At 47.3% G+C, this 17,899-nt stretch overlaps 1 protein-coding gene across 1 annotated transcript; it reads right to left on the bottom strand.

Annotated features, from left to right (window-relative positions):
• Window positions 1–12,648: 12,648 nt before the first annotated feature.
• Window positions 12,649–16,661, bottom strand: LOC129722397 (BOS complex subunit NOMO1). The gene is made up of 4 exons (XM_055675802.1): window positions 16,371–16,661; window positions 15,241–16,300; window positions 13,823–15,188; window positions 12,649–13,761 (listed from the first exon to the last, which is right to left on the bottom strand). Exons 1-4 carry the CDS (start codon window positions 16,517–16,519, stop codon window positions 12,737–12,739), a joined length of 3,600 nt encoding a protein of 1,199 aa, XP_055531777.1. The 5' UTR covers window positions 16,520–16,661; the 3' UTR covers window positions 12,649–12,736.
• Window positions 16,662–17,899: the final 1,238 nt, after the last annotated feature.

Below are 17,899 nucleotides of genomic sequence, written 5' to 3'. Positions count from 1 at the left end.
TTTCTTTAAATTTCTGAAGTGTTCAGTTTTTGACTTTCTACGTTATCGAGGCGCTACATAGAGTGCGAAACCTCTTGTCTAATAACCAGAAATGGTATTCTACGAGATTTTTCAGGACTCGTAAGTAGTCTACGTAGAAAACGGTATTCTACGTTTTCTACGGTAGAAAACCTCTCGCAAGTAGAGAACTCTCAAACACTCGAAAACTCACAGTATGAGTCATAAAAAGCCATTCGCTGCGCTGATAAGGTGTATTTAAGTAACGGGGAATTAATATAAGAAAAAAAAAATGACACACGAAGAAGCAAGAAAGTGTTTTTCCGGACTATTTTGTGATTATGGCGACAACAAGCAATGATAAAGAAACTCAAAAGAGCAAACAGAGTTTTCACTCAATAATTTCAATGGTAATTCACGGTTCAACAACAATTCAACAACTAATTCTAATGAAAGCAAAATCGCATAATATACGTCACATGGTATATATATATGCATATGCCTGGCATATATAAAAACAGCCCACCAAGTTTCGAAGATAAAATCAACATTCATGGGTTTGTTGTTTGTACTGGCTAGAAAGCCCTAGAATATTTTGCAAACGGGAGGTAATTCTAATCCGAAAACTTATGAAACACATCAAAAACAAATTCAGTCGATGGAGATTAAAAGCATCGATTTTAAATGTCAAATTCGTTCTCAATTAACACAAAATAATCATCACAATAAATAATAAATAATATTTTTCAACTTGAATTACGTTTATTCTTTATGTAATTCACCACAAAAATCTCTGCAAGTTTTCGTAGAATACTCGATTTTGGTTAGGTTTTCTACCAGAGGTATTCTACGTAGAAAACTCGCCGAAAACTACATGAGGTTTTCTACATGACATCCCTGCTAATAACATAACTAAAGTTGGCTCGTTCCGTACATTGCATACATTAACGGTTAGAAGTAAGGTGTTCAAGCAGGTACTCACCTCGTGTGTTGACATCCGAGCTGCCTCAGACTGTCTGGTGCACGTTGGCATCGCAGCCGACGATGAGTGGCGATGCTTCGGCAGTACCGCACAAGCGATGTGACTTCGGATAGCGATATGTCATCCACGTCCCCCGGGAAGTATACGGAGGAAACGACCATTTAATGTGTGTCGCTAGTCGTTGGGACTTTTACCGCCATGGCAACCATATCCATATTGGATGAGCTCTGTAATGAGAAATTATTTAATATTTCTGTGCAACAGAATTACAGTCCTAGGATTTGACTGTTGGTTGCAAAAGATCAACTTACAGTTTGCGTTGGTTAAGCCAAGGATCCTGCTGTCGTGAGCCTATGGTTCCTGGATCAGTGCTACGGATAGCTAATCCTTGGTGAATCTCCTGCAAAGAACCAGCAGCGGTGGTACTGGGTTGGGTTGTCTACGTACCCTTAGCAACAGGCTCCCGTTGCTGCAGACGGTAGGCGACAGAAGTGAGATTTTCACGTTTTGGCGGCGGTATGCGGCTCTGAGGGTTGCCACTGGTCAGTTGCTCACACTTATTTTTTTTCGATTTTCCGGCGAAACCTTTTTCGCTAACGCCGCAGAGCATTGTGTAGGTGGTAGAGGTGTACTCCTTAAGGGAGTCTCCAAACATACCTTTTCTGCTTTTTTTTTTTTTTTTTTTTAAAGGTGGCGGGGAAATCTGCAAACAGACACCTGAGAAGAGAACTCAGGGTGTGGGGATGAGACTAGGGGAGAGATGCTGGGGTAGTTACACTCGCCCAGGCACCTACTGATCCCTGTCCCGACCCACTAAAACCCCTCCAGTCTCCAGCCCTGGTCTTCCCGGAACGACGGTTAAGTATTTCGTCGGGGAGTGGCTTTTGTGCGTGATGCACCCTCTTTACTCTTATAACCTCCTAGCTAACTACCTGGAGACTGGTAATTAGCTACCACTGGCGTGTTGGTGGTTGACCCGCCACACACGTTGCAGCTCCAGAACAATCTGAGAGGCGGCCGCACAGACCGCGTTCCAGATGTCCGGGTCGTCGCACATCCTCCGGACTAGATTGTCCGGAGTAGTGCCAGGCCCGCTCACAGCCATCATGTTGCTCCTCGCTCTTACGAAACGGGGGCATACGAAGAAGACATGCTCAGCAGTCTCCTCCTCCTCCACGCACTCGGGACACATGGGGGACACCGCGTGTCCGAACCTGTGCAGATATTGCCTGAAACAACCATGGCCTGACAGGATTTGTGTCAGGTGGAAGTTCACTTCACCATGTCGTCTCCCGAACCAGCCGGATATCTCCGGTATGAGTCGGTGCGTCCATCTGCCCTTTGTGGAGTTGGACCATTCCCGCTGCCAGCGGAGCATCGAGAATGACCTTCTGGTACCTCGTAGGCCCCTTGTGTCACGTTGGTGGAAACACTCTCTGTCCTCCTTGATGGCGATGCTGATAGGCATCATGCCGACCAGACACAGATTGCATCGTATGACACTGTACGATACGCACTCGCAACTCTCAGGCACATGAGCCTGTAGGTACTTTCCAGTTTACCACGGTAACTGTTAGTACCTAGCGCTCTGGACCACACTGGCCCACCATACCTTAGTATGGACGAAACCACGCTGGCAAGAAGTCTTCGCTTGCTGCCATAAACCGCTGAGCTATTGGACATCATACGAGATAGTGCTGCAATAGCCGATGAGGCCCTCTTACAGGCATAGTCGACGTGACTCCCGAACGTGAGCTTGTCGTCCACCATAACCCCCAAGAGCTTCAGGGATCGCTTCGAGGTGATGGTGCAGTCTCCGACTCTGACCACCGCCTGTTGCTCCGATTTACGGTTGTTCACAACCGTGACCTACGTCTTATGATGCGCGAGCTCCAGTTTCCTGGAGCGCATCCAGTCCTCGACCTTGCGTATACAGTGCGCGGCCGTCAACTCGACCTCCTCGATAGACTCGCCGTAAACCTCCAGCGTTATGTCGTCTGCAAAGCCGACGATCACAACCCCTACAGGGAACTTGAGTTTCAACACTCCGTCATACATGACATTCCACAACACCGGGCCCAGGATAGAATCTTGCGGAACTCCTGCGGTAATTGGGACGCACTTCTGACCCTCCTCCGTGTCGTAAACAAGTATTCGATTCTGGAAATAATTTTCCAGAATCTTGTACAGCGACACCGGTACATGGATGCTCCTGAGCGCGAGCGCTATGGAGTCCCAACTGGCACTATTGACCGCATTCTTCACGTCAAGCGTGACGATTGCGCAGTAGCGTATTCCCCTTCTCTTGCGCTGGATTGCTACCTCCGCCGTCTTGATGACGGAAGAGATTGCGTCCAGCGTGGACCTGCCCTTCCGGAAGCCGAACTGGTTACTTGCCAGACCGTGTACACCCTCCGTGTACCTCACCAGTCTGTTGAGGATGATCCTCTCAAGCACCTTGCCCGCGGTGTCCAGCAGGCAGATAGGCCTATATGCCGATGGGTCCCCTGGCGGTTTCCCAGCCTTCGGCAATAAGACCAGTCTCTGCCGCTTCCACCTGTCCGGAAAGAGACAGTCATCCAGGCACCTCTGCATGACTGCCCTGAACAGCCCGGGGGCCGTTTTTATCGCCAGCCTGATCGCCAGGTTAGGGATACCATCCGGTCCCGGTGCCTTGCTCACCTTTAGGGATTTGGCGATCACGATGAGTTCCTCATTCGTAACCCTTGCCTCCTCCCCTGCCTCGACACGGCTGTCGTCGCTCACGGATTGGATGCTCGGCAGGTTGGCCGACCATCTCTGGTCTATGTCTGAGATACTGGAACGTCGGACGTGAGACTCGACTGCCGGAGGCCAAGGACTTCGCTCGTGGCGTGGAAAGAGTCCCTCGATGATACGCTCCAGCATCGCTGGTGATCGCTCTGCAGGCGCCAGCGCGCCTTCAGTCTTGGCCATTACGATCCTGTAGGCGTCACCCCACGGATTTGTATTGGCACTCGCACATAGCCTATCGAAGCAGGCCCTCTTGCTGGCCTTTATCGCACTCTTTAGCATCGATCTTGCCGAACTGAATGCTGCGCGGCGCTCTGTCCTCTCTTCTTCGTTTCGCGCACGCTGCATCCTCCGTCTTGCACGGAGGCACGCAATGGGAAGGTCGACTATCGCGTCCGTCCACCAGTTAACCGGTGGCTTTCCATTCCTAGGTTGGCGAGTCCTAGGCATGGTGGCGTCGCACGCCCGTGATAGCATAGCAACTAGTTGGTCAGCAGTCGGGCGGAGCCAACTGCCCCCTTCGCGCTCCCTTCTCATTGCCTCTCCGAATACCTCGGCATCAAAGTGCGATGTCTTCCACCCGCGAACGGTCGGAGTGTTGGATCTACCCGTCGCTTGCCGCCGCTCGTTGTTGTCTACACTATAACAGACCGCCTGGTGGTCGCTATTAGTGTAGCCATCGTCTACCCTCCAGTTCTTGATCAGTCCTGGGCTGGAGAACGTCACGTCGATGATCGACTCCGCACCATTTCTGCTAAATGTACTTTTGTTCCCAACGTTGGCCAGATCAAGGTTGAGCTTTGCAAAAGCCCCCAACAGGATCTGGCCCCTCTGGTTCGTGAAGCGACTTCCCCACTCAACAGCCCAAGCGTTAAAGTCGCCCGCCACCACCAACGGCGTTAGGCCCGTTAGCTCCATGGATAGGAGGTCGACCATCTGGGTGAACCTTTCGGTAGACCAACGTGGCGGAGCATAGCAACTGCAGTAAAACACTCCGTTCACCTTAGCAACTACGTACCCTTCTTCTGAGGTTGAGACAACCTCCTGAGCCGGGAACTTGCTCGTCGTACATATGGCCGCCAATCTGGACTTATCCGCAACCCAGTTACCGTTTCCGGGAGGGATGCGGTAGGGATCCGATATGACGGCGATGTCCGACAACGACTCAGTGGCTGCTTGGTGTAGCAGCTGCTGAGCCGCGAAGCAATGGTTCAGGTTCAGTTGCGTCACCCTTACGCCCGTGGTTTCGCAGCCGGCTTGCCGGCTGGGCACCTGGGGCCTCCCATAAAGTGTTTGGCGTCCCGTTTCCCGGAACATACCATGCACTTGGGAGACTCCCCACAGTCCTTTGCTTTATGGCCTGCACCTCCACATCGCCTGCACCTCCACATCGCCTGCACCTCCACATCGCCTGCACAGCTGGCTCCTATCGGGCCCCTTGCAGGTCCAGGACTTATGTCCGCCCTCGAAGCACCGGAAGCAAATGTCTGGTTGCTGTAGTATGCCCAGAGGACATACAGACCAGCCGACCTTCAACTTGCCCTCTTTCAGGGCCAGGTTAGCGTCCGCCGACGGTAGTCGGAAGGTAGCTATCTGGGTCCCCGCCGGACCTTTGCGGAGGCGGATTGACTCCTTAGCCACCTCCACCCCGCACTTCGCTTTTAGGGCTTGTGCAATGTCGCACCCCTCAGTGATTTCGTCCAGGTTTTTAAGCTGGAGAGTCACTTCTGAGGTGAGTGCCCGCACTTGCACCTCCTTCCCTAGGACCAATTCAGCTACCGTTTCGTAGGTAGCCCCCTTGTTCTTGGCGTCCTTCCGGAGCTCAAGTATCATCTCGCCAGTGCGAGATCGGCGGATACTCCGCACATCCGCCCCCAGATCCTTGAGCTGGGTTTCCCCCCTCATCTTCTTCAAGACTTCTGAGTACTTCGACCCATCCGTCTTGAGTATGATGGCATTACCCCTACTCCGCGCCTTTTTGACCTTTTTTGGTCGCACCTTCCCGACGCTTCCTACCCTCTACGGTAGTCCAAGGGTTGCCCGTAGCCTCCACCTGTGCCTTTTCCGCGGTGGACCTTGAACCGGTTGGCGTGTGTTCCCGTGGGAGTAGCACGACCAATCGTTTCTTGGTGTTCCCGGGGGCCGTTTCCCCCGGGGACTGCCTAGTTCGCTTAGCGATCTGCCCCGTGGAGCAGACCGACGCGAACGAGGGGGCGTCTGTCTGCACCTCTTTAGATGCAGTCGCCCTCCCGTTCCTGGCCGCTTTCTCGGCCGCCTTCACCCGAGCTACGAGTTCTTCGTGCTCCTTTCTGGCTTCATCAATGGTGCTCCGAAGCAGGAGGAGGCTCTGCTTCAGGTCGCCAGCGAATTTTCGCCTGTTCGCCAAGAGCTCGATTATGGCATCGAGTTGTTCAGACAGCGCCGCCACTCTTGGCCGCGTGTCCATACACCTTTCGACGGCCTTGACTAGCAAGGGACCGTCTACCGAGATGTCTGGTGTGGACACCGACGGATTCGCCGTTTTTCCACCTCCAGACTTCGCCGCATCCGTCTCCGCCTTCTTCTGCGGAGACCGCTGGATGCCACCTCTTGCGAAGGGATTTTGTAATCCCTCCGCACTCGTCTCTTTCGTTTTGAATGTGTTCATCTTGATGTTAAATGGGTCCCCCTTCCAGACGCTATCCTTGTCCATGGTGGAGTAGTCGCCTATGTGGTCCCACGGTGGTCTATGCCGAAGCAGTGAGTTCATGGCTAGGGTAAGCAGTCATAGCGCCTTATGGGCAACTATGACTCCACCGACCGGCGCAAGTCAGGAACAACCATCTGATCCTACTCCTGCCTGATTCCCACCAGGCAATAGACTCGAAACGTACTGGAAGGCCTGCCAGGTTTTATGGGACGGAGACCCCTGCACCGGGTACCTCCTCGCCATTTTAAGCCGTTGTCACACGACTTTACTAAGGGAGCTCGATGCAGGTGCCAGCCCGAGGATGCGGTACCATTCCGAAATTCAGCTCATATCCGTTCACTACGCTGCCAGTTGCCATAATCGGGACCTTACTGGCATCAGTCCCGATGGGCGGGAAAGCACTTGATTGTTGGGAGCGGCTCTATTCGCTCCGTCAGAGGTGCTTCCGGGTGATTGTGGCTTTTTCGAGAAGTCGACTGTCCCTGGTCCGACGCTCACCACCCCTAGGCGACCTCCCGCTGCTGGTCCGGGACTGTTCGGTACTGTCAGTGGTCACACCTGTATTGTGCGCCCTCGACGATCGCCACACGTCGACCCATGGTGGCATGCAGCTCTGCCGTAGATCTGCCTTAGATCTGGTGGTTCGACAGTCTTTCCAGTAACGTTACGATGACATACTCGCCATCCACGTGTGGAGTAACCGTCGTTCTGGTTTTAAAGTAGATGGAGAATTCTCTCATTCGTGGTGTCCACTCGTGGTTGATATGCTTGTGACCTCCAGCATCTCCTTATAAATTACCTCTGATGCCTTGACGTTTGTCACGCTGCAGTGAGCTCTGCGCATGCCAACTCCCGGAGCTTTTTGCTGCTCGGGCCCTCAGCGCTCGTGGTTTGGCGATGCTGTCTCAGTCGACCGTTGCAGCTTGGTTGCGACTTGACCTGAGCGGCCAGTCTGGTCGACTGGTTGACGAACTAAGCTAGCGGCCTCCTCGCGTGAGTGGCCTCGGCTTAGCAGTCTCTTAAGTCGCTGCCGTTACGTACGTATAGGGCGACAATAAAAAAAGAGCGTATCTTTGGTGCCTTGCTGGTAGCAACGGTAGAAAGCCAGGTGAATCTAGCTCTGCCTGTCCAACTTGAGAAGATAGCCAAGTTCACAGACGAACGTAACAACATGTCGGAAGACCTAATACAGAGTCTTCTGTTGCTACGTATTGTGGGAGACAAGAACACAGAAGTAATAAAAATAAATCAGGAAATTATTACGTTAGCATTTAGTTTCTTAAAAAGAAATCTTTTTTCCGTTCTCATTGATAGCCAGAGTGGAATATTATATTAAAATAGTACTGTCATTCGTTTGAGGGGAATTTTCGCAGAGGGGAAATTATCCGTTCATGTGATTCCGAAAATGCAGCAAGCGGAGAATGCTATGTAAGCGAGTGTTAGCCTTACTGGTGCTCATTTTTATGACGAACTTCAACGGCAGCACACCACGGAAAAGGACCTAGGAAGATCTTTGGGGATGGGAAGCTGCGAGAGAGCGAGGAAGCCGAAATCTGATTCTTTGCCAGCGAAAAAAACGGACAACCAGGATGCAGCGGAAAAAAACGAATAGCGCGAGACGCTATTGATGTCAACCCAGCAGCAGCAGCAATGGAGCGAAGCTTTGGCTATAAAGGGTTTACGACACCAAAGCCCGAAATCACAATCGGTTCACGACACGTGAGAAAACAGTTTGCTGAAACCTTGAGGATGGCCGAGGACGCGGAAAACATGCGCAGAGGAAGCGGTTATACAGCAGAAAAGCGCTACCGCTTCTTAATCTGTGCGAACGGACCTGCTAACCTTCGCAGAGGTTTGCTCCGCAAAGAAGAAGGTGAAAACGGGGTATCAAGCAACCAGCTTGGATTCCCCAAGGTAGATCCAGTGTTGCTGATTATCACTTCATTACACTCAAATACGTTGTCTGCAACCTAGCGAACCATAGCTCGTAGTCGGCAGCGAGGATAAAAAATTTGCTTTTAGTTATTAAGATACTTTAGAAAGTAAGCTACCAGATATAATTGGCGCCGTTAAACATTGAATTGTATTCGTGCCGTGTCAAATAAACTATAGATGAGGAAAAAAAAACCTAGCGAACCTATACATTAGAGAAATGACAAGACACTCACCGTAAAGGCAACTGTCAACATCAAAACGGGCGAGCTGTATAAATTTGCATTGCCGTTATCCGTTTTGATGTTGACAGTTGCCTTAACGGTGAGTGTCTTGTCATTTCTCTAATGTATAGGTTCGCTACTGCAACCAGAAGTACTCAGTTCAGTGACAACAAAGCATGCACTCATAAATGAAACGAACGCGTTGATTGTCCCGTGCCATGGTGAGTGATTCACGAATGAGTTTTTTTTCTCTTCGCATCATCTTCGCTTCGGACCCGATCAGATTGATAGGGAAGACAGAGGTTTTTTTCCGTGATAATCTCATCATTCAGAATATTCAGATGATTCGCATCATTCACTTCATTTGCATCGTTCGAACCGTTCGTACGATTTGCATCAGTCATATTCTTCGGGTCTTTTTTTTTTTGGGTGAACTGAAGCGATTAGCTTTCTTCAGCCAACAGTGCTGCGTAGTTGTAGTTCTTAAAAATAAAAAGAGTCTAGCAGTGATGAACTGCCGCGCGTTAAAAACAAAGATGAAGGATGTTGTGGAGGAAAAGGCTGCTGCCACAGGGGCAATAAAATATAGGTGCCTTATCGATGCTTCCAGTTTTGTTAAATTCATTTTAAATTTCAGAAACCTATAATCAGTTGACTTCAAGAAACATGAAAATAAAAACATACATTGAAAGAATGACATTTTTTCCTTTTCAAACATCTCGAACAATACGTGCGAACATCTAAACTAATTCCTTGAACTATATTCCGCAAAATTAAATTCTGTCAAGAATATATCCCTTCTCAGATGTAACGAACACCCTATTCGATAAACAAAGAATTCGCTTGCCCATCCTAGGCGGCGACGTTTGTTTGGGTCTTGTACGAATCTATTCTTACCTAAACCAAAGGTGTTTTTTTTTCCTTTGTAAACGTCATTGTTCTTTACTCCGAGGCACCATTTTGACGATTCTTTGTGCAATTTCAGCTGATTCTGGTCAATCGCGGGCAACACACGGGCGATCAAATATGCTATGCTATGCTTTGTAAACGTCATTGTTCTTTCCTGACGCTTCGTTCGCTTCGTTAGATTCATTCGCTTCAGCTGTAAGTCGAATTGATGGTGAGTAACTTTTTTTCGGGTGGCTGAATGTGGTAACTCAGTGAGATACAATAGTAGGAGAAGAAGTAAAGGATAGAATACACCCAAACAGTTCATTAAGCACTGTTATTCACACTTGATGATGCGATAGGCTGGAGCTCTAGTACCAAGTCACTAGTGAGCAGCGACGATGATGAATCATGAATGATTGTGATAATCAGCAACTTTGCGGTAGATCTACGGTGGATGCTATTCTCTCTGTCACTAAAAGGAGGGGCGTTCGCTATTGCACAATCGTCACGCTCGACTGAAAAACGCGTTTAATAGCGCCAGTTGGAATTCTATAGCTCTCACGATACAGATTCCTAACGTACCGGTGTCGCTGTATAAGACCTTATAAAACTACTTCCTGGAGCGTATACTTGTGTACAACACACACGAGGGTCAGAAATGCGTCCCAGCCACCACATGAGTACCGCAAGGTTCTATCCTGGGCCCGGTGCTGTGAATTGCTATGTATGAGAGTGTGATGAAACTAGAGCTCCCTCCTGGAGTGATAATTGTTGACTTTGAGGACGACTTAACTTTAGAAGTCTATGGCGAGGCAATAAAAGAGGTCGAGTTGAAAGCTGTACCACAGACAGACGGTCACACAAGAACAACATTGATCGAAAATTTCGTGTAAATTTTCAGAGAATTGAGATATAAATGAATTGTACACTAGCGCCGTATGGTGAGATTATAATTTTCTTTAGTTGATGTACGAGGCTGGTGCTACTGGTAGCATTATCTGGTAACGAATTGCTAGTACTAAAAACTTTACACAAGTTTTGAATGTCTGTCTGCGGGCGACCTGGCGACGAGAAGAAATCGAAACCTGATCACAAGCGAGCGCGAGGTGGTCGACAGGTGATGAGCACCTCAATAGCGGAGTAACGGAAGGAGGCAGAAGGGAAGTTAACCTTGGAATGCCTACAAACGAATCAGTGTCCCAGTTTCGGATAACCCGAAGATCAACCGGGGAAATGGGTCACTAAAAAATAATCGAGCTGCTGGTAAGGAATGGCTACCGGTAGAGCTCTATAAACGCAGCAAAGAGGCACTAGCAACGGTGCTTCACTGTAAAATTTCTAGGATTTGGGAGGAAAAGAGACTGCCAGAGAAATGGATGGAAGGAGTGGTAGCCGCAACGATAAAAAGAACGATCGGCTATAATGCAGCAACTACCGTGACAAAACGTTGATCAACGCCGCCTGCAAAGTCCAAATTCTACTCCGTCGTCTTTCTCCATTAGCAAGAGAGTTCGTAGGGCAGTACCAAGTGGGTTTCACACAAATACGCGCTACTACGGATTAAATCTCCACTCTCTAGCAGATTTTTCGGAAATGCTGAGAGTACATCGTACCCACACATCACGTCTTCATGAACTTCTAGGCAGCGAATGACATAGTCGATCGAGACCAACTATGGCAAAAAAGCACGACTACGGTTTTCCAAATAAACTGACACGACTCATCAAAGCTTCCTTGGATTGAGTGGTGTGTTACATGTGCGTATCGAAGAGACTCTCGAATACCTTCGAAGCTCGTAGAGGGTTGAGACAAGGAGATGACGAGAGGCATGATTTTCAGCAAAGGTAGATAACTCATAGGCTTCGCAGACTACCTCGATTTTCAAACGGTTGAGGCAATCTGCGCCGGACAAAAAGTGGAGGCTAGGGGAGCTGAATTAATGCGTCGAAAACCAAGTGTATAAACGGAGAGGCTCAAAAGAAACCAACATTCGCCTCTCACGGACGGTGATCATGGACGACGAGTAGGGAGATCCAACGGCGCATTCAAGCTGGAAATCGGGTCTACTTTGGCCTTCGCAGGACGTTTCGCTCCAGGAGCACACGGCGCCTCACGACACTGACGATGTACAAAACCCTAATTAGACCAGTATTTCTCTATGGACTTGAAACCGAGACGCTGGTTGTGTACAAACCGGAAGTATAGAGTGGCGCAGGCGTATTAATCACGAGCAGCAGGCACAACTTGGAGAGATACCCATTGTTCACCTGACGAGTGTTGGGAGTCTACGATAGGCCGGACATGTCGCGAGGATGCCGGACGACAGAACATCGGTATGCTTCACGGACTCCTCCGGTACCAGAAATAGAGGACCCAACATGCTTAGTGGCTTGACCTGATTGAAGCGGATCTACGAGTGTCGAGACGCCTAGGGTATTGGCGACGAGTAGCCCAGGACAGAGGAGTGGAGGAAAATTCTTGATACGGAAGGAGGAATTTTGTCGCAATATTGAGCAAAAAATTTGTTTTTCAATTTTATGAAGGAACAAACTTTGGTATGTACATCTTGGACATTCACATTTTTAAATAATTTATACGTTTTGACTGCGAATAACGATTGGTAATATAACTCTTATATTTATGTAGAAATGCCCATTTTAATAGTTACCTTTGCCAAACTTCTTTCCAGGTGAAAAAAGGTTGCATTCTTCCAGCGCTTACAGTACAAATGATAAATTATAAACTAACTGTATAACGCACGTTATAAACAAAAAACCTTTTTCCGCTTCTTTTCAGATAAAACGCTCACGCTTTATTTTGGATTAACTGTTTTCTTCAGTGCAAGCATACTAATATTATTTCTGTTTTTCACCGGATTGTTTCTGTACCTGAACAAAATTATTCCCGGGAACGGATTGGAGCTGGATGGACCTCCAGCTAAAGATATAATACATGTACCGTTAGGAAAGTAACTGATCGTTGACGAAAATTCAAATGTATACGCGAAAAGCTAAAATAAACACTTACCTCAATCTGAGTTCTGTTGTGAATTAAACTTTCGTTTTCCTGATTCGAAACGAAGCTAGCCAATCCAGATACAAACCTGATAAATCCTAAAATAACTGCAGGGCTTTCTTTTGAAAATCTTCACAGGAACAATGTTTAATCTCACACCGATTCTACCATTTGATCGTATCTACCAATCGCTTTAAATTACACATTCTAACACTTATACTAACAACACACCGCTTAGTTGGCCTTTTTGACTTTCTTCTTTTTGATCGCGTTGATACTGGAGGCAAGTTTATCGATTTCCTTTTCGTCGATAACGGCCGGTTCGTATTTCTGTTCTTTTGGTTTCGATCGGCTTACGATTTCACCCACCGCTGAGCTGACCTTGTTCCACACCATCCCCAGCAGTTCCAGGGCGAGATCTTGCTTGAAGAAGATGAAACCTACGATGAAGATGAGTACAATCGCGGACAGTGAGTTTTGGTTGAGATCACTTTCGGCTGTTCGCAGTTCCGGGCGGAAGTACATTTCGGTGAAGTAGCTGCTCGTGTTGGCGGTGAATTGCACCGTTGGAAGCGTGAATTTGTAGTTTTTGTCTGACAAGCTGGTAGTCAGCTCGATGTAGTACGTTTTGCTGTCGAACGGGATGCGAGGGAAGAACACCATTATGCCTGGGTTGACTTTACCCTTCGGGTTCAGTGGAGACTCGATGCGTTGGGTGTGAACGGGTGAATCGCTTCCTTTTTTGTACAAGAATATTTTAAGGGTTTTGTAGTAGTCGTTTTCGGAAGCGAGCACCCGTACGGTCACATCGACAAAAGTCAGCGGGCTGATGGCGATCATGTTGACGTCACGAATGTCACCCTTTTCGATGTTGATGAGCTTCTCCTTCGGAATCGAACGGTCAACGTTGGCGGTGGGCCCGTTGGTGCGCACGCGAACGCGATACTGGCATCCGGGTTGTAGACCACGAATTCGGTACAACCCATTGAACTCACTGGTTCCCTCTTCCAGGTGATTTCCGCAGCGATCGTCCGTTACCGCTTCTACAACCACATTCGGGAAGGGGTCTCCGTTCAACGATGTGATGGCCCCAAAAATGGAGAAAGCTGTTCGAGTTCCCAGTAGTTCCTGCACAACGGTGGCACCTTCCTTTACTTCAATTAACTTAGAGTTTGGCTTGAAATCGTACTCCTTCATCATCGCTCGTAAGTAGTACTCACTTGGCGAAAGTGAATGAAACTTAATGGTGCCGTCTTCACCTGAGAATAGATAAAAGAAGTGAATCAAACTCCACTACCGTCTATTTCAACATACACCTACCAGTTACTAAATTTTTGCGATAACTTTCCGCTCCGGAAAGCGACAGAAGCACACCGGATAGACGATTACCGGCATCATCTTTCACCGTGACAATGATTTCGCACAACTTGTGACCACTAAAGCTGTTGGTTGATTTATCGAATGCCGAAAAAACGTAAGATTCCTTTTCGGCCGACAGTTCCACCGTTAGACTAGCATCAATAGGACCAAATTTGAACTCTCCCTTCTCGTTGGTAGTGGTGATTAGCGGTGTCAACTCGGCATTCTTCGGAAACAGCAAAGTAATTTTGACGTCCTTAATCGAAGGATTAGTACGGCCATTGATCAGCAGCCCTTTGTTGGCGATGATTTTTGTTGGAACTTCTGTGCAGTCTGCTCCCCCGGTAGCTTCCAGCCAAACTGGACTGAACAGCATAATATCAGACAGCGGTGTTAAGTGAATATTTTCTCCCGACTCCAGGAAGAAGTCATACTTGTAGACATGTCGGTTATCTACGAGTTCACCGGTGGGCGTGAATTCGATCGTTTGGATTGAGTTTCCGATGGATACTTTGGCTTTATAAGTGTACTTTTCCTCTGCGAGTATTTTGACGGTGTTGCGATGCTTCTGTGCAGTTATCGTAAGTGGTGCGACTTCGTTTGTGTTGAACGTTTTGGCAACGTTGTCGGCGTATTTGTGGCAACCACTGAGATCGAGTTCGTAGGTACCGGCTTTCTGTACGCAGAATGCATTTAGTCCGGGATTTAAAGTGATTTGGTGCAATTTAGCTTCCTCTACGCTTTGCTGTTTGTATGACATCTTTGTTGCGTGACTCGAAACTATTGATACGACGTAGCCATTTTGGACAAAGCTTTCAACTGATTCCTTCACAGTTTTTACGTTAATTTTAATCTTGTCGGCTTGCCAGCATAGTTTGAATTTCGGCACGGAAACTTCATAGCTTCCGGGAAGCACATTTTCGAATAAATATTTACCAGCCTTTTGATCTGTTTTGGTTAACTGGCCAGTTGGATTCCCACTAGAATCCAATGCAGTCAAAGTGATAGTCAAGTCTTTTGGACAGCTGCTACCAGCGTCCGGCAAGCACCGAATGTCACCTTCTACGGTAGCTCTGAGTTGAGAAAATATGATTCCACTTAATGGAGAACGATCAACATTTACTGATTGGGTCAGTGGGAAGAATTGAATTCCTGCGGCATGCTCCTGCTCGCTAGTTAAAACCTGCACTGTATATTGACCGCTCTCCAGGTATGTGCACCATTCACCTCCAGCATTTTCAATGGTTGGTATTTCAACCTGGAAGGTTGAACCCTTTCTTGTTATAGCAACTCGATGGGACTGCTTAGAAACAACTTGACCGCAAACCTGAAACAGTAGATGATGAATATCTATCGAATTCATGCAGAGCAAAATATACCTTAAAACCTGCTACGATAATGTCCGGCAGGGCCGGTTTACTTAACGCTACTTTAACGATATGATCCTTAAACTGCAAGTTTGTTGCTGCCACCTGAATTGTGTATGTTCCTGCCTGTATATTATCCAGCAAATACTTGCCATCAGCATCCGTAGTGGCAATTTCACGGCCGTTAAGCTTGACCCTGGCGTTAGCGACACCTGCGCCACCACTAGCAAGCAGCACCTTTCCGCTCACACTAAATCCAGTCACTTCAAAGCTTTCCGCTAGCTGGACGCTATCTCGACCTACCTCGAACTCCATCGCCTCCGGACGAATGTGGAACTGGATATCTTTGCTGCTAAAATGTGGCACAATGCGATACTTTCCCACCGACACACTGGGAAACACAAATTTCCCATTCGATTTGTTAGGTTCTACATAGCAGCGAGGTGAGCCACCGTAACGTGGGTCAGTTCCACTTACCGGTGGAATTTTGTCCGTAGGACATTTCACCATCGAAACCATACCCTTTTCGGCATACAGTAAAAATCCCACATTACCAAACGGTTGTTCATCACTGAAAACACTACCCTCCACCTCAAATCCGGCCACGACCAGTGAGTTCGGAGGAATTTCCGTGTTCCCTGTAGTCACCGTCACACTATACTCCGGGATAACAAAGTGCCACTTATCGTGCTTTACTTTGATGACATACTTGCCAGATTTAATCGGAGTAAACGAAAAGATACCATTGCTATCGGTAACCGTCTGACCGATCTTGGCGTTGCTCTCGGACCTCAGCTCTACTTGTACTCCTTTGGCTCCAGCTGTTTGACGGTAGATTTGTACCGTTCCGGTAATACCGAAACCTTTGAAAAGAAAATTCACATCCTTGCCCTGACTGCAGATGTCACTGGTTCCATCGAATTTGATTGGTACTTGCTCCGGTTCGAAACTCCAGCCCGGTGGAGGAATAACTTTCAACACATACTCGCCCTTGTCATACAGAGGAATAAAATAGTACCCGTTCGAGGGCGAGCAGTCCGTTTTGATTTTTAAACTGCCCTGGGTGTTGTATCTAGAAAAACCGGAAGCACGTCAATTTCAACTTGTTAATTAAATTAATAAAATTTATCTAACACACTCACAGTCCAACTTCCACCTTGCTGAAATCGAGGTCGGAGTTTGCATTTTTTATAAAGCCCCCACAACCGAACACTTCGTTTGCCGTGCACGATTCCGACACCAGAAGTACACCGTACACTAGAACAATTAACGGGAAGAACGGTCGCGACATTACGATCTTTGTGGTTAGACGGTGAAAAACTTTTCCTTCACCTCACCGGTGTGCGATTATGATCGCAAAAATATCGTGACCGATACGGACCAGACGACCGATAACGAGACAGTGTGTGATGATTTTCTGCTTAACTGTCAGTCAGAGTTGTCGGACTGACAGATGGCCCCTTCGAACCCGAACTTTCGAGCTACTGTTTCTGATTGTGTTGATCGATTTTTTTAATCGTTTAAAGATTTATTGTGGGCTAAGAGCATCCTTAACAGTGCGATACCATTTGAGTTGTTATGGCGGCTGTGTACAGCGCGGCTATTTTGCTCACTCACCCGTTTTCACACCGGTCGTTGCTATCGTCTCAGTTTGACGTTTCATCCAGCAAAAACCTTTAGCAGCGCTGTTATCGGGCTGCTAAATTTGAGAGCGCGATACTTCCCGGATGCTCGGCTACTATTTCTCTAGCGACCGGTACGGTATGGAGTGATGATAGAGCGCTGCCAAACGGGGTATAGAAGCGCACCGTTAAGGATGCCCTAAGAGAGATAAACCAAAAAATTCAAAAGATCTAACATAAATTGGAAGAACGTATTTAGTATTTGCACATTCACGAGTTATGTCATGCATTGTATTGCTGACAAATAATCAAACTAGCGTCGTTAAAATGATTTTTGTTTAAAATAAAGTAATATGTTTTGACGTCAATCATCAAGTAGGTTACCAAACTTTTACGATTTAGACTCAATATTAACAGAAATTTCAGCAAAAAAATACGGAAAACTACACACCAAATTTTTTTTACTGAAATTCAGTAAACTTTTACTGAATTTTGCCACGCTGAAACTTGAGTAATTAATTCAGCAATGAAATATTACTGAATGTTTTAGCAATGTGAAATGTCATTCGTTTTGACGGTACACACTTAAATTTTTTTGCCGGATCTCGGTAATTTTTGCCGTGAACGGCACCACTGAGTGCTCGGTTAGAAAAAAAATGACAGCTGTCACATTTTTTCGAAAATCTCGGTTCAACCTAACTGAAGTTTCGGCACAAAATATTAACGAGCCGAAATATCAGTTAGGTGAACCGAGATTCACGAAAAAATATGACAGCTGTCATTATTTTTTTAACCGAGCACTCAGTGGTGCCGTTCTCGGCAATAAATTACCGAGACCCGGCAAAAAATTTTAAGTGTGTACTTTCCTGAATTTTCAGCAATTTGAAATGTCATTCAGGTTTGACGGACTATTACTGAATTTCCAGCGAACGTCCGTTAAATTACTGAAATATCAGTTCAGTGGGAATTTTTCGTGTGGATTTTAAAACACGTTGAAAGTCGATTTTTTGCTTATTATTTATTAACCTTTCCCACATACATAAGACATA

This window comes from Wyeomyia smithii, chromosome 2, assembly GCF_029784165.1.
Source record: "Wyeomyia smithii strain HCP4-BCI-WySm-NY-G18 chromosome 2, ASM2978416v1, whole genome shotgun sequence".
Lineage (NCBI taxonomy): Eukaryota > Metazoa > Arthropoda > Insecta > Diptera > Culicidae > Wyeomyia > Wyeomyia smithii.
This window is presented reverse-complemented; position numbering and strand designations above follow the sequence as displayed.

Bases quoted from the DNA above. Each gene is read 5' to 3' on its own strand.
- LOC129722397 (XM_055675802.1), bottom strand. From the start codon at position 16,519: ATGTCGCGACCGTTCTTCCCGTTAATTGTTCTAGTGTACGGTGTACTT. The intron at 16,301-16,370 runs GTGAGTGTGTTA...CGGTTTTTCTAG, and splicing joins AGCAAGGTGGAAGTTGGACT to ATACAACACCCAGGGCAGTT. The intron at 15,189-15,240 runs GTATATTTTGCT...CTACTGTTTCAG, and splicing joins TTATCGTAGCAGGTTTTAAG to GTTTGCGGTCAAGTTGTTTC.